The 19,622-nt window shown below is 45.4% G+C and overlaps 2 protein-coding genes and 1 long non-coding RNA gene across 3 annotated transcripts; all 3 read right to left on the bottom strand.

Moving 5' to 3' along the window:
* Nucleotides 1-780: 780 nt before the first annotated feature.
* Nucleotides 781-1,936, bottom strand: LOC112900790 (transcription factor MYB41-like). Its single transcript, XM_025969589.1, has 3 exons — nt 1,804-1,936; nt 1,557-1,686; nt 781-1,432 (listed from the first exon to the last, which is right to left on the bottom strand). The coding sequence occupies exons 1-3, from the start codon at nt 1,934-1,936 to the stop codon at nt 781-783; spliced, it is 915 nt and encodes a 304-aa protein (XP_025825374.1).
* Nucleotides 1,937-7,337: 5,401 nt separating this feature from the next.
* Nucleotides 7,338-10,288, bottom strand: LOC112899632. Its single transcript, XR_003230084.1, has 3 exons — nt 10,050-10,288; nt 9,871-9,956; nt 7,338-7,469 (listed from the first exon to the last, which is right to left on the bottom strand). It is a non-coding gene; the product is annotated as an uncharacterized LOC112899632 (long non-coding RNA).
* A 1,091-nt stretch (nt 10,289-11,379) lies between these two features.
* LOC112899630 (DEAD-box ATP-dependent RNA helicase 6) lies at nt 11,380-17,937 on the bottom strand. Its single transcript, XM_025968175.1, has 10 exons — nt 17,368-17,937; nt 16,069-16,129; nt 15,286-15,520; nt 14,955-15,193; nt 14,102-14,353; nt 13,815-13,995; nt 12,986-13,074; nt 12,626-12,699; nt 12,393-12,544; nt 11,380-12,037 (listed from the first exon to the last, which is right to left on the bottom strand). The coding sequence occupies exons 1-9, from the start codon at nt 17,676-17,678 to the stop codon at nt 12,466-12,468; spliced, it is 1,521 nt and encodes a 506-aa protein (XP_025823960.1). The 5' UTR covers nt 17,679-17,937; the 3' UTR covers nt 11,380-12,037; nt 12,393-12,465.
* Between the last annotated feature and the right edge of the window lie 1,685 nt (nt 17,938-19,622).

The following is a 19,622-nucleotide window of genomic DNA, read 5'->3' as shown; positions in this document are numbered from 1 at the left end:
AAACTAATTACAGAACCCCAGGGCTAATTCGCGAGACGAATCTAATGAGGTATATTAGTCCATGATTAGCGGATGATTACTGTAGCATCACTGTAGCAAATTATGGATTAATTAGGCTCATTAAATTTGTCTCTCTGTGCAAAAAGTTTTATAAACAGATTTTATTTAATACTTCTAAATAGTAAGATTCTTTTAATATGACGGATCTAAACTCTAGAGGGACGAAAAGAACGTAGCCATATTTGTTTGATCGGAGTGAGTACCATCCACTTCATCCAGGAACTTCGCAAGATTTGCTTTGATTGGACCGGACCTGAACATACATCGCCGTGCAGCGCACGCATGGCCTCCCTCGATCGTGCAAAACGCGCACAACTCTTTTCCCCATCCCGGCCAAACTACGTGCATCAGAAACCAACAAGTCAGAGCTCGCACACACCACAAACCACGTCTATGTACACAGTGCACACACATACGCAAAAGTATTCAAAGTCAACAGCATTCACCAGAGCAATGCCACAGCTAGCGAGCTAGAGCAGTCGCAAAAACCTCTTGCTCTAGGGCACAGACTACGTACTGGCACACGCAAGCTCCCGCATGCATCAGCTCGTCGCGTAGAGGCACGTACACACGCCATCGCCGCCAAAAGACAAGCGGGTGGTGTAGTGTACAACATGTGTATGTACGTATGCGTACGCAAGCAACGCCGCATGCGATACGTAATGACTGGTGAGTGGTGATGACGAGAGCTACTGCTAGGCGCTAGGTAGCGAGCTCAAGTCACTCGAACGGCGCGAACAGGCACGACGCCTCGGCGAGCACGTCGGCCGTCGGGAACGCCGAGAACGACACGCCGAGCCGGCCGTGCAGCAGCGCCAGCTCCTCCACGGCCATGTCCAGGAACGCCTGGTAGTCGTCCGCCGCCTCGGTCCCGTTGGTCGACGCGGCCGAGGAGTCGTCGCCGCCGCCGCTGGGCGCCGCAGGCCGCAGCGCTGCCGGCGTACCAGCTGCCGCCGGGCTCGCCGCCGCCGGACCATGCGCTGCGGCTGCACCCTGTCCCTGCGCGGAGCAGCGGAAGGACTCCCCGACCGCGGAGTTCCAGAGGCGCAGGAAGATGTCCGGCGCCGCCTCGTGCTCGGCGGCGGCGGTGGACGACGACGAGGAGGCGGCCGTGGCGGAGGCGACCGTCGTGGTGGCCGAGGACGAGAGGAGGGAGAGGCGCGCCTCGGCCTCGAGGCGGGCGGTCTCCCACTGGGTCATGTGGCGCGCGGCGGGGCAGGAGGACGCGGCCCCCGCCGCGGCGAGCTGCTGGGCGGCGGCGTCCGCGCCGGCGAGCGCCTCCTGGCGGAGCTGCTTCTTGAGGTGCGTGTTCCAGTAGTTCTTGATCTCGTTGTCCGTCCGGCCCGGCAGCTGCGCCGCGATCATAGACCACCTGAGAGATCACGACCATCCAGCACGTAAGCGTGGTGTACTCTGGATGGATGTTCGTTACATGAACGCACGAGTGATGAGTTGCCTTGAATCAATGTGCCTGTGCAAGAGAGGAGTACACTCACTTGTTGCCGACGATGGCGTGGAGCTGGAGAATGGAATTGTGCTCCTCGGTGGTGAAAGGCCCGCGCTTGATGTCCGGGCGCAGGTAGTTGGTCCACCGGAGCCGGCAGCTCTTGCCGCACCGGTTCAGCCCTGCATGCACGCGCATCGCATCGCCTCATCAGCCCAGATCCCTCGAGAGCTTAACGAGCCAAAACAACCGGATCACGCATGCACCAATTCAAGCGGCTGGATGGGATGAGCACGTACCCGCGAGCTTGGGGAGCATGCGCCAGTTGCCGGGCCCGTTGGCCTGGACGAAGTCGACGAGCAGCTTGTCCTCCTCGGGCGCCCACGGCCCCTTCTTGATCCCCTTGCTGTCGCAGCACGGAGTCCTCCCCATGGCCGCCGCCGCCGCCGCAACAGACCGTCGGTCGCTCTCCCGCTCTCTCCCCTCGGTGGCGTCGGCAGCGACGACGGGAACGACGAGAAGTGAGGCTGAGGAGGAGCCGTGGCCATAAATGCCGACGGATTTATAGGCCGAGGAGGATCCCGGTGGCCATAAATGTGACGGATTTTCACGTGCTGCTGGCTGCTGCTGCAAGCCTGCAACGACGACGGGAAGGGGCATGGCATCAATTATGAGCGAGCGAGCCCTCGACGGGCAGCCGGGCCACGCATTTAATGGGGGCAAAGGCGCTTTCGTTGCAAGTACGCCGGGCGGGGCCGCGGGGAGACGGAGACTTGAATGCGGTAGGGGACGACCGGTTGTCTGTTGTTGCGCGCCGTACAACTGCCTCCCTCCTGCCCACGAAATTACCAGCACGCGGTCAATCGGATTAGCCAGTTTTTGCTAGTACCAGCGACCGATTTCCGTTTGGAGATGCAGAGAATTCACCGGGTTGTCATGTGAAACTCTACTAGGATAGTACTAGCTCTATAGTCTAAACTCGGAGTCGGAGAGCGTTATTGGAAACGGGCGTGGATTTCGTCGCCAACGCGAAATGTGCGTGCTGGTTCTGTCAGAGATTCAGATTTCAGAGTCGTCACGGACGACAGAGCGCCACCCCAGAAGAACGGGACGGGATCACTAGCCTTATGTATCATTTCCACCGTAGACCGTAGCTGTGGTTGCGTAGGAGTAGAGAGGTTTGATACTTTGATTTGATCCAGTGCAGCGTCTGCACAGCAGCAGCGACGCACAGGGCCGGCCTGGGAGATGGGCGGGACTACCGCACTGCAGCTAATTAATAGTTGGGGGCGAGAGGAAGGGAGGGGAAGCGCCGAAGCGGGTGGATTCGATCCGCCGATGGGACCGAGACGTGGAGCGGGGGTCGAGCACAGCACTCCGGCCGGCCGGACGCCATAAATGAGGCCCGAGCTGAGCTCTGCCACTGCCACTGGCTGCCACACGGGCGCGGCTCGGACTTTGGCGCGGCCAGGAGGTGGCGGAAGCGGAGTGGGCCGGGGAGAGGGCAGGGCGCCGCAGCTGGGGCGGCCGGCGAAGTAAATGCGGCTGTGGCCGGCGCGGGGCGGCGAGTGGAGGGGTCGATCCTGGCCTCCTGGGCGGCTGGGCGAGCGCTGCTGTTGCTGCTGCTGGCTGGGCACGGCCGCCGCGGCAGGTGACGTGCCGTGGCGCCGTGGCGGTGGCAGGGTTCTGGCGGCAAGGTTTCGTGGTTAGCGGCGGTAAGAGCGGCACGGCAGGGCGGTGATTTAACGGGACAGGGAGTCGTGCGTGTTGGTGTTGTCAAAAGCCGCAGCCCTGACATGCGGAGTGCTGTGGTCTCGTGGGGACTGGTGGCGATGGGACCTCCCGCGTTTCGCCTCTTGTCTTGTCTGGTCCGTGCTGACTGGGGGCCGGAGCAAAGGCAGATCGTCTGTTCTCTTTCCTTCCGTGACAAGTCCGCGCTGTTATGTCTATTGCATTGCATGGCGCATGCGTTGCCATTTCTGCGGGATGAAACGGAGGATTGGAGGCTTGGAGGGAATGGCGCCGAATGCAAGGATTGGAGGCTTGGAGGGAAAAAGGGACAGAATGCAAGGATGCTCATGCTCCCACACCCACACAAACTCCGAAGTACGTGCCCAGGCGACGCAGCAGATGTTTTTGCCAACATCAGGTTACCAGGAAAACGCAAACGCGCTGCTCCTTGTGGAAACCCCATGTTGCTGTGATGGGAGCCGAATCAGATCCAAATGTAGTGCAACCTGATTGCCTGGTCATTGTGGCGTGGCAACAGGATCCGAACTTTATGTCTTTGTGGGTGTCTGAAAATTCAGTCCAATAAGAAATCCCACGTCTGCTGCGGCCATAGAAACATTTCTGCGTTTTGTGGCTGTGGGGTCGCAAGCTGCTCATGACTGCGTGTTTCGTTTCGTCAGATGCATTCATGTGCTGGGTCTCCCCTTCATCCCTTGTTTCCCTCTCCCCGTCGATGAATTGCTATATGCTGCACTAGTGATGATTTGGATCAGTCAGATGACCAAGCCTAGCTCTCTCCGTTTTTCCCCCTGTTAGCAACGATACTGAATCCTAACTGCTTGGGTCCATCAATGCCTAGATTTTCTTATGATTTGAACAGCATATACCTGAATGTTTCGGTCGCTGCAGTCTCCACTCTCCAGATTAGAACCTGGACGCACACAACGACAGGAATCAACTCTGAACATGTTGGCAGTGGTGCTGCATCGCGAGTTTTATATCTGAAAATCCATGTCGTTTCTGCACTTGGGGGCATGTCGTTGCTTCAGACGCATTCGCTGAGGTGAAGCACACGACCGGCGCTCGCGTCTTCGTCGCCGAGACCGACCGCCCGATGTGCTCTGCTGGCTCTGCCGCAACCAAGCAGCCCACGCTAGAATGGTGGAGCGAAAGCTTGCCCCCGATAGCCGCCTCGCCGCTCTGAATATTGAAGTTCCGTCACCATTTCCGGGCACCAAGCTCCGATCCTGACCCAGCGGCGCCGCTGCACCAACAACTCCGCACGAGGGGAGACGGAGGAACTGTTAGGACGTTGGAGAGCGAATCTCGACGGGGCATCGCGCGGAGCACACGACGGCACGGGGCGAGTACACGTCGCCGCCGGCAGCAAGCGCGGCCTCGTCGGCTTCTCCGGCGCCATCCCCCGAAATATTTGCAAATCACCCTGTGGATTGGATCGCGATTATTAATCACGATCCAAATTAGGGGTTCTTTTGTAAAATTTCGAATAAAGTATTTGCAAATAGCCCTTTTATTTGGATCGCCATCCGTCCCGAGGTTCTTTGTAAAATACTAGATCATATATTTTCACAAAACCTCCTAATTTGGATCGCGGTTATCAATCGCGATCCAATTTAGGAATATTTTTGTAAATTTCCTGATCAAACGTTTTTAAGAGGGCCCCTGATTTTGGAGTCTCGACGCCCGCCAGCCCACCGTCGTCCCCGCCGCCGCCGCTGCTCTCCTCCTCACCTTCTGTTCTCCGCGGAAGCGCGTACATCCATCCTACAATCAGACCTTGCCCTAGCACGAGATCTCCATTCCTCTGCACTGCTCCAGCGGCAATACGCGCACGCAGATCGCCGCGCCACCGGCGCCGAGCCAGAAGCCCAGGAGCCAGTCGTGCTCACGCAGGCAATACGCTCACGCAGGCGGGTGCGGCGGCGTCGTGTCCTCCCGGAGCGCGGCAGCCTACGCGCCCGACGTCTCCAATCCTGGGACCCAGCGCCGCAACCGCGCACCTGCCCGGTGCTGCGACCGTGGCTGCTGGTTCCGTGCCATGGCCCCCATGAGAGGCGGAACGAACAGGAGAGCTTTCCCCGCGAAATGTTTGTTTTATCCGTCTCTCCGTCCGCCAAACCTAACAATCGGATGGATTTGCTTCGGGATAAATCAAACCACCAGATGAACTGTTTGCGGATCCAGCACTGCTGAGAGCAGTTTTCTGTTCCTCTTCTTCGCATGCTCCAGCTGACAAAGGGGACGTTGTATTCAGGTGTCTGAACATGTTGGTAGCCTGAAACGGCAGCACAAATGCGTCATGTTGTCAACTCCTGAATGCGGATGATGGCTGGTTTACTGCAAAGAAACTAGAGGGTTTTGTGGGGAATCCTTAATATATTCTTTGTTTCTTGCGATTGCCTGCCCTCTATGGACTTCTGTGGTAGTGAGAACCGACAACTGTTACTCCCTAGTCTTTTGCAGTTTCATGGGTACGGTTAGGATGGTGTGAGAACCGCCCAATTTAAAACCGTTCTAAGTAAACTGTCGGTAATTATTTTTAAAATGAAAGCTAGCACACATTCGTTCAAAAGCGTGCCACATGCTGACCCACATCCAGAGACTTCAACCACCGATACGTCATTCAATTGAAACAATATCAAATCCGCTAGTCACTGTATGAGCTTGCCACATGCCCAAAAATAAGCACACATACCGTCATACAATTTGCACATTACTGTAAGATTGATAAAGAGCATATTTTATATAACACAAGATCCAACAATAAGGTTTACAAGTTTATAAAAAGAATGATTCAAATCTAAAATTAAAAGCGTCAACCTCCACATTACAAGCATTGGGTTCACGAATTAAATATTAAAAGAGTCATGAATTTAAGTTCAATGTTTTCGTCATGCTCCCACAAAAGACGAGCTACGCAGCGGAAAAAGAAACTAAAGCACGATAAGATAATGACGTCTTTGCTCAAGAATGCCATTGTGACCACAACGACTCAATCCTCTCTCGCACCGAAATCGGCGGGATAGAAGTGACCAAACACAAACACAAGCTCCGGCTTAACTATAACTTAGGTCAAAAGCAACATAAGTACAAAGATACTCGCAAGACTTACGCAAATAAACAAATAAGGATTATGCAAGGATTATGCAAAGGGGGTTCAACAAGGATGAGATTTTATGGTTAAGTAATTATTGCATAAGCATAAGCTCTCTAATCCAACAACCAGTTCCCAAGCAAATTAATTATCTTGCCCAAACCACCACATAAGTAAAGTTGATTAAAGGGAGAGCAAGTACTTGATCATAAAAGTGATATGAACCATTTCCAACATACATGAACTTTCTACAAAGAATTTTTGGAATGTTGAGCTTGCTCGTGACCGAGAGTGCGGCAATTTGAATTGAATATTTAACCTTGCAAGGTGTACTTCTTTAACTACACGACACAAGGACTGTGCGGCTCACCTAACCGATCATGTTGGATGAGGGGTACTCATGTCAACCGTTCCCAATGAGCCTCGACCATTAAGGGTATTCCTAGCTTACACGGAGAGTCACCTAGATACACCGGGGACACTCCTAAACCTCTCTACATAATCCAATAGCCACGCATCTAGGACCGAGCTTCAATGAACAAGACAAAGGAGGTAATAGGCTCATCCTTATCATAATTGGATATGTGGTAGCACGATAAGTTGCTCAAAATCAACGTCATCCACGAAGGTCCATAAACGGTTCGAGCGGACTATGCCTTCGAGACTCCTTTCTCTATGCTCTACCATTCCGCTCAAACCACGATAACATCTTTTCAACAAAATCATAACCGAACAAGTGCGATCAAAGATAACCAAGTTAGTGTAGTGTGATCCTATTCTAATATTTCCTTTCAGGTTATAAAATAAATCTAAGCATGGCTAAGAAACTAGTCAAATTTAATTAGTTAACCAAACTATCATGTGACAAGGATATGGATAAACAATTTAAGGAAGGGTAATGCATAAGAGTAGGTACAACAATGCGATAGATAAACATAATACATAACCATAGATACCCAAATGAGATAACTAAAACTAAATCAATTTAGGCGGGTAAAAAAAATATCATGCTTAGCTGCTTGCCTTGATTTTCTTCCAGTTCAACCACGTACTCGACAGCGGGCTCAGGTTTGACAACTTCAACGGGCTCGGCAGTTTCGTTCTCCAGCGGTTCGGTCGCTATAATCCATGAATGAGCGTATGCATTAGCATGCTGCCATGATTCATGCATGAGATGATATGGCATGAAGAATGAATGGTACAATATGGAATGATAGATAACTGAAAGATATCTAGGTCCCTTAGTGGGTTTTGATGGTAGATGGCAATGCACGTGTATATTTAATCGTGTTATCAAACATGTATTCAGGTGCTAAGGTTGAATAAGCAAAGCGTATTACGAAGCATGATCCCTCAAAAAGAAAATGAAAAGCGGTGTTTCAAATTTACATGAAGAGTATATTTTATTTTGAAATTAAGTATAGGAACGCCGTACTATCGAGAGAGATTTTGATCTACAGGTGTTAATTACAGGTGTTAATGTGGTAGTTGTGCTCAAGAGAATCTACAAAAACGATGAGAATCAAATCTACCACTATAAACAACCTTCTTGTAAAATTCCCTATTAAACCCGGAGTGTCTGGGTCCTGATTCTGGTCCAAAATGTCCGGACAAAGATATCCGGAGTATCCGGATATATACCCGGAGTCTTCGGGTAACTGTTCTCTGTCCGTAAATTGCTCTGAGTCCGGAGTCTCCGGACCCCAGTATCCGGAGTATCCGGATATATACCCGACGTATCCGGACATATACCCGGAGTATCCGGGTACCCTTTCGCCAACGGATAGTTTCCTGTGAGAGGAAGTATAAATATCCCCATAACCTCTCACTCAGACCAGTCTCTTGCTCATTTCGACCAGAAACGCCCACAAGCTAAAGAAGAACTCTCTCACTCATCTTTTCTTCATTGTTGAGTGATTTCCTTTGGGGATTCAAGTGAGATTGTTGCAAGAGCAAAGATTTGTGCTAGTGAGCTTCCATTCCATCTCTTGAGCATATCATCCTCGTCTAGCCGGTGGATTCAAGTTTGTTACTCTTGGAGCTTCAAGCTTCTAGACGGCTAGACGTTGCTCGTGAGTGCTCGAGCAAGTTGTGAGCACCACGAAAAGTTTGTATTCGTCACTCCTCTCGGAGGAACATTTAGCAAGTGACCTTAGGTTTGAGCGTTGGTCTCACCTTTGGGAGAGGAGCATAGGGGCTCTTGAGCACCTTCTCTCGAATTTTTCCTCAACGAAGACGTAGCTCCTTTAGGAGTGAACTTCGGAAAACAAATTCTGTCTCTCCTGTGCTCCTTACTTTTTTATTAGTTATTTATTTGTGAGACTAACTTTACAGGGTTTAAGATCGATTTACTATTATACAAGTCTTTAGAGCAAGACAACTGGTGAGAAACACTCCAAAGGTACCACTAGCTTTTCTAAATGTACTCGATCTAAATTACAGCATCAGTATCTTTATTTTTGTGTAGATTGTTTCATACCCGAATAGTCCGAACATTATCTCCGGAAACTCCGAATATAAAGTCCGGAGTATCCGGACATCTCTGTTGCTGACAGTGTTCAAAGTATTTTTAAGTTTTGATTAGCCTATTCACCCCCATCTAGACATCTTGAAGTCCTTTCAACAATCAAGCATCTTTAAGCACTTAAGAGCAAGAAATATTAACAATAAATTTATACAGTAAGCATAAATCATGAATTAATTTGAGCATGCAGAGAACATCAAAACAATCTCGTGAGAGTTGGATTTGCAGAAAAAATTATAAAATTATTTATGAGCATGATAATTTTCAGCTACTCTAAACAAGTTAGATCTTAAATAACATTCAAATCACTTCAAACAACTTCTAGAAAATTACCATGAGAGCTAGATAGAGGAAATACGATAACACAAGTGGATTTACCAATTTATCAGTTTTTATGTAAAAATTATGCAATAAACAAGCTTACAGGCAACAAACATGAAATTAATCTAAAATCCTAACAAACATATGGTTTCTTGCATAAAAACAATACACCATTGGATAAATAATTTAACAAGGGATCTAACAAAACTATGTTTGGAAATTTTAGAGCACCAGTTCATTTAACAAGTAATTAAATCACTTTCACATAAACAAAACATAAATAAATTACTGGAACAGAGACAAGATATCCAACAATTTTACAAGGTAGATCTCAAGGAATACAACAGAACAAGATTCAATATTTTGGAGCATTACACATTTATCTACACATTTTACAAGATCTAAAGCCATTAAAACAAATCTTCAGAATGTTTTGGCACAAAAACCCTCGGGAAACCCTGGATCTACGCGTTCCGCCCAGCAGCAAAGGCTGACAAGCGGGACCGGGGTCAAAGGAGACACAGGCCGGGTCAAGGTCGAGCCGGGGGCGTTGCCAGCACGCGCGAGCGCGCGCTCGCGATGCGGAGCGGCGCAGCTCCGGCGGCCGGCGGCGAAGATGGCCGGGGCGGGGCGAAGTCGCACGCATGGGCTGAGGGAGGGTGCGGCGAGACTCACCAGTGATAGGCGGAGGCGCGATGAGACGGCGGCGGGGGTTCTCCAAGGCAACGACGGCGGCGACGGGAGGAGCTCGTCGGGAACCCCTGCAGGATGGGGGAACGGAGAGGATTAGGGCTGGAATGGGTCTAGGAGGGCGAGGAGAGGCCGTAGACGCGAGGAATAGAGGCGGAGCTCACCGGAGAGGGCGAATCGACGGCGGCCGGAGTTGGGGAAGAAAGGAGGTGGCGGCGGCAATGGTGGAGATGGGGAAAATGCGGCTAGGGCTTGGGGAGGCTGTGAACGGGCTTAAAAGGAGAAGCGGAGCGAGGGAATGGGTGGGATTTCGCTTGCTCGGGGCTTCGCCGGCCAGTGAGGCGCGCGACGTGGCGAGCAGAAGCAGCTTCTGCTCGCCCAACAGGCGCGGGAGAGAGAAGCGAGAGGAAGAAGGGGCTGACAGGCGGGAGCCCGGGCGAGGGAAAAAGAGTAAAAACGTTGGTTCGAGTTCAATTTTGAAAAAAAGTAACTTTCCGAGCTTCAAAAATTACTAAATTTTAACAGCAGCGAGACAAAACCGCCAAGAACACAATGCAACAACAAACACTCAAAAAGACATTATAGATTGCTCACAGAAAAATAAATAAAACAGCAGTGTTTGAAACTTCCATGAATTTTATACCTCGGGTTCGTCTTCACAAAATTGAGCAAAATTATTTTAAATTCATCATTTTAAGTCTAGTATTTAAAAATTGTTTGGAGGCACAGTTGTATGGCGAAAATTAAACTTACTTCACAAGCAAGCATTCAAACAAAGCACAAAAATTAAATAACTCATGCCAACACATGTACAAGATGCCTCATTATGCTTTAATGATGCTCATGAAGATGTTGGTTAATTGTTAATCATATTTATCAAATTTGGGTCGTGACAGATGGGGTTCTTAGTATTGTGTTAGTACATACTTGCAGTTTTCATTTCTTTCTTTGAGCAAAGGTTAGCCATTTATCCGATTTTTAAGCTTCAGATACTCAGATGTGCTTGTTTGTTCTTTCAACTCTGAGCATAACTAGCGTCGGGAGCTTTATTTGATTATTGTCAATATGTAAATGCTTCACATAGTTGGCTTCTCTCTAATCAGAAAACCAGCCTTTGAATTCCTTGGATTTAGAGTTCATTTGTGCTTAAGTTTTTCTATAAATGAAGTCAATACAGTGCAGCTGTAGAGCTGCCTATGTTGCTATGCACTGGCCAGTTAGCTGAAACAAGATGATTATTGCTGTTCATGGTGCCTTTATTCAGATAGACTACCTCTGCCTCCATGGGAAGTATATTAATTATTCGTTTTGGATGTAAACACTTCAGATTTTGGCCTGGCTAGATTCATCTGTCAGAATCCATCGAGCTATATGAAGGACAATAATCAAACGATTACCAAAAACTTTCGGTGAATTCCTGCAGGCAATTTTCAATTGGAATTCAAAGCGGGAAATTCAACTCCAACTTCAATGCTTAATTATCGCCTGAGGGCAAAGACACAATAACATGCTCTTCCTTTTAAAATGAAGGCACAGTTCGTCATAACAGAACTTCTGTCTAGTGCCACTTTTCCATCCCCATAGCAAGGAGTACGAAGACAACATGTTTTAACTGTTTCGACTAGAACCACGACATCAAAAGGTACATTCTCACATTACGGGAAAAAAAAGGGAAGCAAATGAAAACCCTGATCTGGGTAAAGACACACTAGCACACAGTACTGAACCAATCTAGACAATACAGGACTGCCACTGGGAACGCACAGGATGACGTAAATACAAAATACTGGAAAATGGGAGTCTAATTAGGTGCCCAAGATCTATATAGCTTGACACAACTGACAGAAATGACAATACATGACTAAGTGGAATGATCAGTTTCTTCGCGCCGAGATCACAACGCAGAGAGGTACCAGGGTTAAAATGTCCTGTAGAAAAAGCCAGCCGTTACATTGTCCAGCACATGTATGACAAGCTTGGGGGCAAACAGCCTGAGTACATGCCGCTTTTGGCGACGTTTACTGATGTCTAGCTGTGATCATCCACATGCATCACCAAGTCTGAATTTAGGTGAGCTTGGCTACATGTCACTAGTTACCGAGTGCCCCACAGCTTTGGGTGTAATACATCATATGATATAACAGAATGAAACCTGCACCGCGAATGGAAGAGTCAACCACAGTATTCAGATTGATACAGCTTTGGGGAACTTTACCAAAATCCAATTTTTTCTCAGTGCCAATTGTAAGCTTAAAGTTATCTAATTCTACTAACTTTTTCCCTATAAATTTGGGGTATGGTGTGACACATGACACCCTGACATCATAATATCATATCAACTACTGTCCATGTATAAAATAGATTTTTTTCAGCATTGATATACAACTAGGTTGTGAAGTTTGAAGAGTATGGAGTGGGCCATGGTAGCATAAAAACTAGTAGACACCATAACTTTAAGTCTGTAACTTTGTTTTATTATGTAGCCACTCATGGTGGAAGAATCATACCTGGTGAGCTGATATTTACACAAGTTGTCTTATTCCTTCAAGAGACTGGCTACAAGATCACTCTCTAATATAACTATTGGCAATATATAGTTCGGTCTATCTGAGGAGGTATTGGTTTTATCTCCGTTCCAAGTTCTTGCTCAATCCGATACCTGTAACCACCAAAAAAATACTAAGTTATAGAAAAAAAAGGAGAAAGACAATATCTACAGAAGTTATGAGAAAGTACATACAAGTTAAACCGATCCTCATATGTGATCAAATTCACAGCCAGACCAAGGTGGCCAAATCTCCCAGATCTACCAACCTGTAAATGAATACAAATTCAAGGAAACCGTACACACATACAAAGTGTCGCACCACCACGTGGTACCATGCCAATTTGCTTATTCATAATGGGGAAAGCAAAAGAGATGATAAAATGGATAGAAATAATTCAATTCTGCAAGGTGACATATACTCATTTCCTCTAATATGTCCACTCGTATGCCTACAGCCATCTTGGTAGAGTATTATTTCTCTGAGGATGAAATGAATCCTTGGAAGGTTACATTTGAGCATCAAACTAAAATTTCAGTTCTTTTATTGCGTACCCTGTGAAGATATGTTTCTGCGTTCTTGGGAAAATCAAAGTTGATGACAACATTGACAGCTTGGATATCTATTCCCCTCGTAAAAAGATCTGCAAGGGAAAGACAAATTGTTAGAACCAGAGATCAAATAACAATTATATTTGCTCAAATAAAAAGCTACGCTCAACAGCGAAAACAACAGCTTTCAATAACAAGGAGTCATTGGGGCAAAGACATTCCATGAACTATAGCAGTTCATAAGCTAACCTACTGAAAGCAACTAAGAAAAACAATGAACTGTTCTCTACCATTTCATCCCTAGAGTGGAGAATTGTATCTTCTTTTAGTCTAAAGATTTCAAGAGACAACCATATCACTCTAAATAGCAAATACCTCATTTACTCTAATTTACATTTCTACAGGATCAAAATCTTGCTCATTCATTTGGAATGTTTCCAGAAGCACTAGGCACTAGGCAGGCAGTTATTGTAAGTGCTGCCAGACAGGCTACATACCAAAAGAACATTGAAGAGCAAAAAACGGCCTCATGTACGATTTTTTATGATACCAAGTCCTAAACATGGACTGGCCAAAGCAATTCCAAGATAACACATGCTGCCTAAATACAACCTCCGTTGTTGAAAAGCAAAGCCAACACTATCAATTACTTGAAAACAAAAATAGTAGTTTAATTGCAATGAGAGAATGGGCACAAAAAAATGTCCATAATTACAGATACGATAGAGCTTGTGAGCAGAAAATGAAATTATTTAGCCATAAAATAGTTCCAATCAATCAAAAAGAAAGGGAAAAGAAAAGATAGAGAGCCTAGAAAAGCGAAGTCTGATACCTGTACACACAAGGTTCCTGCATGCACCATTGCGAAAATCGTGAAATACCCTATTGCGATGATCTTGCAGCATTTTAGCATGGATATAGAAGCAAGAGTAACCAAGCTCAGTAATCTTCTTTGCCAAAAGTTCAACACGGTTTACAGAGTTACAGAATATTATGGATTGGTTAATTTGCAGCTGTATGAAAAAGAGCATTATATGCATCAGTCACATATCATTGTATTCAAGGTCACAGAACATAGAGGCGCATATAAGTATGAAGTTTATATGGGAAAAAACAAACCTTGGAAAAGAGAGTATTAAGACAATGAACTTTCTGCCTTTCTTCCACAAAAGCATAGAACTGTGTAATTCCCTTAAGCGTAAGTTCATCCATAAGGTTAATAACATAAGGTTTAGGTAGATATTTATCCTTGAATTCCTTGACGGTTACAGGAAATGTTGCTGAGAACATCAAAATTTGTCGATTTGATGGAAGGTATCGAATCAACTGTTCAATAGAAGGTTGAAACTCAGGAGAAAGAAGCTTGTCCGCCTACAAGGAAACAAATGGCTGTAAGAGTGTAGGCCTATCTATTGACAAATCTTTCACCACGCCATCAATTCAAACTTAACTTCTTAGTATCGTTCTCTCTTTTTTTTTCTTCAGAAACCAATTATTTATGTTATTCTTTAGGGTTTTTAAGTCTGCTTTGCAAAACTTCCATCCAATATATAATACATAATGAGCAATGTGACATGGTTCACATAATCAGATTTTGCCATTTTTGGTTGTCTTATAAATTAAAATCATAACAGAGATACTCTGCTCCTGTAGGAGCAAACAAAGACATAAACAGCATTTTCTTAATCCACTTTGCCTCAAATAGAAAAGTAACTCATTGCAATGCCCAGCGAACTGAGAACAAGGTTAAAAGGGGAAATTAAGCTGCCTGGAGTACAGAAAGTGAATAAATCTCCAAGGGTTGAAAAAACATTGCAAATATTTTGCCTTCGCTTTTGTTTTGTTCTTCTGTTCATAGATTATAAGGAGATTATACAAGACCATAAAAATACTTCAGAAAAAATATTATAATTAAGTGACTATTTATTTACGAGCAAAAGCAATCCCATATGGCAACAAAACTATGTGATACCTCATCCATTATAAGCATAGAACAATCCTTCAGCATGCAAATGCCTTTCTTTGTAAGGTCCAAAATTCGACCAGGTGTCCCAACTAGTAGATGAACAGGTTGATAAAGCCGAATAATATCATCCTTTAGGCTGGTTCCTCCAGTAGTGACCATTACTTGAATTTTCAAGTGTTTCCCAAGTTCTTTGCAGACTTGCGAAGTTTGTAAAGCCAATTCCCTTGTGGGGACTAATATGACAACTGAATATCAGAAGAAAGAAGTTAGAACTTAAATATTCATATTGATCATGAGCCCCATGCAGGATAATGCAATATCTTGAATAGTAAAACACCTTGAATAGCATTTTTGTCTTGGTCAATCTTTTCTAGCGCAGGTATACAAAATGCAGCAGTTTTGCCAGTTCCATTTTTTGCTCTTGCAAGAATGTCACTACCAGTTAATGCGATAGGGATGCTTTCTTCTTGGATAGGTGAAGGCTTTTCAAATCCTTTCTCATATATTCCCATAAGAAGTTCACGTTTCAGAAAATAGTCTTCGAATTCATTTCCCTTGGTTGCAGTAACATCCTGCACAGATAATTTTTAAAGAAAGTAAGAAATAGAGAAATTCACATGGCATGGCCACAAGGGTCAGCAAAAATTGGGAAGATACATATCATGATCAAAAGGAACAAACATCAAACAAACTAGACACTTGACTCAATTAGCACTCAACAATGTATTCTTAAAAATAAAGTGGATATATGAAAAGTTTGAATGGGGTTTCAAATTTAATATGATAATATGTTGAACATCAGCTGCACCAAATACCCTTCTTTCATCGTCCAATAGCTAATATCATAGTTCTGAGATATCATTGCTTGTAATAATGAACAGAACAAAAAGATATATCATCAAAAACTATATCTACTCTAAACATCCAAATTAGCAATAACTACACTGTTAATTTATCATTTGTTCTCGTGATTGAAAACATGTATACCCCATGAAAAGAGACAATCTTTTCAAGAACAACATAATATAGATGGTAATAGTGTTAAAAACTTGACGGTCCATAGCAAGCATACTATCTAGTACTGAGGACTGACATGGATGGGGGGTGTTCAATAAATTACCTCTGTTCTGTAGCGTGTATCTGGAGGTGGAAGCTTCAGCTGAGCCTTCCAATCTTGTGAACTGCAAAAGGATAAAATTTAATCGCTGGCCTTCTATTATATGAATTATAGCATATGCCATGAAAGTAAAAAAAAGAATTACATAATAGCCGCCATTATAACTATATAACTACTACATTACAATGTATTTTCAAAAGGCATATTAAATCATAGAATGCAACAGCCAGCCAGCCACACCCTAGACTTAGCATGATAGAACTAAGTGGCTGCACTATGAACAGCATGGTGGTCATCACAGACAGCAAAACAATTTCTATTTAGTGAATATATTACTTCCAACTAACTCAAGCCAGAACGGTGGCCCTGGCGCAGTAGTATAGTCATTCCACTTGTGTCCTAAAGGTCCTGGGTTCGAATCAGCCTTCTCATCCTTTTACTAAACTCAGTTCAATGACCCCAAATGAAATTTATGCAAACTAAACTGGAAATGATAAGAACCATGTTTCCCATGAACAGAACTCACAGCTACACCCAATGTCCCAAGGTATAGCTACTTTTAGGCTCGTCTCATCCTAAGTCAAACTATCTTAGGTTTGACCAAATTTATAGAAAAAAATTACTCACATCTACAACACCAAATAAGACCACCATGAAAATGTACTTCATGACTGATTTGATTATACTAAATTGATGTCATAGATCTCAAGACGCTTTCTTATAAATTTGGTCAAACCTAATAGAATTTGACTTAGGACAAACCTAAAAGTAGCTATAATTTGGGTCAGAGGGAGTAGAAGTTTTTCCAAAATATAAACAACAGCTTGCTCCATCAGTCGCACATTAGTAACAGTCCTATTGACAAGGAAAATACTGTACGTGCTACTGCTGTGTACGTCCCCCATGTACTACTCCATCTACCGGTGGTCTACACATGCTTCTGGGTTGTACTCACACCGTGAGGCTGCTGGCTCATACCGCACCCAAGGAGTCAGAAGCCAGTCGGACATTAATTTTCTGATTATTTGTTGAAAGCTGCTGTGCATACCAAGCTTCCACAAAATTTGGATTAGACTATGCAATTCTAGTTTTTCAAAGAAAAACTATGTAATTCTCCTATCTATTATCTAGCACCGCAAGTCTGACTACAAAGTACAAACCTCAGAGCACTACAGGTAAAATTCCACTAACTACTCGGAGTGGCCTTAGCTAACGAAATTCCATGTCTACAAATCACATGACTACCGAACAATCAGTACCACTACAAAATAAGTTGTAGACATTTCACGTTCCTCCTATCACCTTGAATCGATGCCATCCACGGCAGGCGGTGCCCTCTGTGCGCTGGCACCCGCGGCCTCTGCAGCGATCTGGTTCCGCCGATGCCACTGCTGCTGTTGCTGTTGCTGTTGCTGGTTGAGGTGCTGCGAGGGCTGTGGCTGTGGCTGCGGCTGACGCTGCATGTACTGCTGGTGGTGCGCCTGCGACGGCGGCGGCGGCTGGTGGTGGTGATGCTGCTGCTGCTGAGGCGGCGGCGGGCCACGGCCGTAATAGTTGGGGTTCCCGCCGCGGCCGTTCCCGATGCCAGGAGGGTACCTGGCCCGTGGATCCATCGCAACGATGAGCGCTCAAATCGAGGAGAAATCAGGCTAGCGGATAGATCCGGCCCGAAGACGACGACTCGGCAGGACGAATCAGGTGTTGGATGCTGGAACTGGGAAATTTTTAGGGCGGTTTCCGTAGGGTTTGCCTCTTTTGGCGAGTTCGTGGCCTGGGCCGGAGGGGGAGGGGGAGGGGGAGGCTGGATTGGAAGCGTCGCCGAAGTGCTCCAGAGTAACCTAGGGCAATGGCGAACAGGGACGATTAGAGTCGGGAAATTACAGAATGGCCCTTCCCTTTTCCTCCGCAGATATGGCTCGCCAGCTCGGTCATGGTGGGAAGTTGAGCTACATTATGAAACAATTCAAATCGGTACATTGCCCTTCAAAAAAAATCGGTACATTGCAATTCCAAGTGGTCATGAATTCTCAAATTTGATATGTGCGTATTGAACTTGAATAATTTCCTTATTATTTTACAATTTATTTTACGGCTAGATATTTTATGAAGAGTGAAGTGTGCCCAAGGAGGTGGTCTTTAAAACTTTTAATGGATTCTCATCCCCATTACAATCAAGTATGTAATTGAACAAAGAGCGAATGATATGAAAATTTTGAAGACTTAGATGTTCACTTTGATAGTTATGAATCTTGATGAGAATAACACTATGTTTGGATGTTGGTATTGAGACCTAGAATCAAGCATTGGCATTAGATACCCACCAATTTTGTCGTTTGGATGATCTAGATATTAGCCCATGGAATCGCATCACAATGCCACGAATCTTTTGGCCACGCTCACGCGAGCCCGCCTACAATACTAAGCCCCCTCCCCCCATCCTCCCTCCGAATTCGGCTGAATCGGCTCCCTCTCCTCTTCCGCCGCTCTATATCCGTGCGTAGCCCTTCATTTGCGCTCGTGAAAAACAAAAGTTGCTACCACTTGAGGGGAACGGAAGGGGCAACTGGAGAAAGACACCGCCCCTGCCGGTTTCCTCCCTCCTCCTCCTCTGGCATCTCCGACCATCTTCCATCGTTTCTTCTCTCCTTGTTGGTCCAATTCGCCCCCAATCTCTCCTCCCCAACTTCTCCATGTGTTGTGTAGACTGTAGGAAGGCGACGGCGCTGCTGCAAGTTCTTTCCCTCCCCTCCCTCCTCCTCATCCTCAGGCATCTCCAAGTTCTAGCCATCCTCCGCCATTTTCCTTCCCCATCCCCACACGGATTCACTTAGCCCCAATCTTCCCTGCTCCCCCACCTCTCCCTGTGCAGCACCACAAGATGCCTTGGAAGCTACTGATGTCATATGCTATTGCCTATATAATGCTGTTGTGATATTGTTGCATTTAATATTTTCGCCATATTTTTTCATGGTATCCTACTGTTTTTATAATTATTCAGAATATTATTTATTTTTTTTATTTATAAAGTGATATATAACCATTCTTATAATCCTCATGTTTATAAAACTATATTTTCATACATGCACAACAATGTATAATGTTCAAACTCTTTAAAATTTACAATTTATAAGTTTGCACATCCAAATAGAAATTAAAATTGGCTGTTACCATTTGATTCCAACTAGTAGTTGCACAGATATCCAAACAACAGCTTTAGCATTGAAGGGCATTTCCTTTCCACTCAGCTTTGGCATTCCTCCACCAATACAATTGCACCACCAAAATATCTACGTCCAAACAAAGTCTAAAAGAACTCTATTTGTGAATTGTGGCAAGATATCATGAAACATGGAGAGCATCTTAGTTAGGGGTTCACTAGGTGATTAAAGGTACTATTGAAGAAAATATATTTCATGTTTGTTTATCTATAGATATAGAGAAAACCTATATTGTATTGTATTTATTTATATCATGTGCCTATACACTTCGCTAGTATTTTGTGGCAGATTTTTTTTCAACCATACAGAATGAACGTAGATACTCATATAGACGCACAC

The sequence above is a fragment of the Panicum hallii genome, chromosome 7, assembly GCF_002211085.1.
Source record: "Panicum hallii strain FIL2 chromosome 7, PHallii_v3.1, whole genome shotgun sequence".
NCBI classification, from domain to species: domain Eukaryota; kingdom Viridiplantae; phylum Streptophyta; class Magnoliopsida; order Poales; family Poaceae; genus Panicum; species Panicum hallii.
This window is presented reverse-complemented; position numbering and strand designations above follow the sequence as displayed.

Bases quoted from the DNA above. Each gene is read 5' to 3' on its own strand.
- LOC112900790 (XM_025969589.1), bottom strand. From the start codon at position 1,936: ATGGGGAGGACTCCGTGCTGCGACAGCAAGGGGATCAAGAAGGGGCCG. The intron at 1,687-1,803 runs GTACGTGCTCAT...GCGTGCATGCAG, and splicing joins CATGCTCCCCAAGCTCGCGG to GGCTGAACCGGTGCGGCAAG. The intron at 1,433-1,556 runs GTGAGTGTACTC...GTGATCTCTCAG, and splicing joins CACGCCATCGTCGGCAACAA to GTGGTCTATGATCGCGGCGC.
- LOC112899630 (XM_025968175.1), bottom strand. From the start codon at position 17,678: ATGGATCCACGGGCCAGGTACCCTCCTGGCATCGGGAACGGCCGCGGC. The intron at 15,194-15,285 runs GTGTTTTACTAT...TCTGATATTCAG, and splicing joins AGACAAAAATGCTATTCAAG to TTGTCATATTAGTCCCCACA. The intron at 14,354-14,954 runs GTATCACATAGT...GTTTCCTTGTAG, and splicing joins CTATGCTTATAATGGATGAG to GCGGACAAGCTTCTTTCTCC.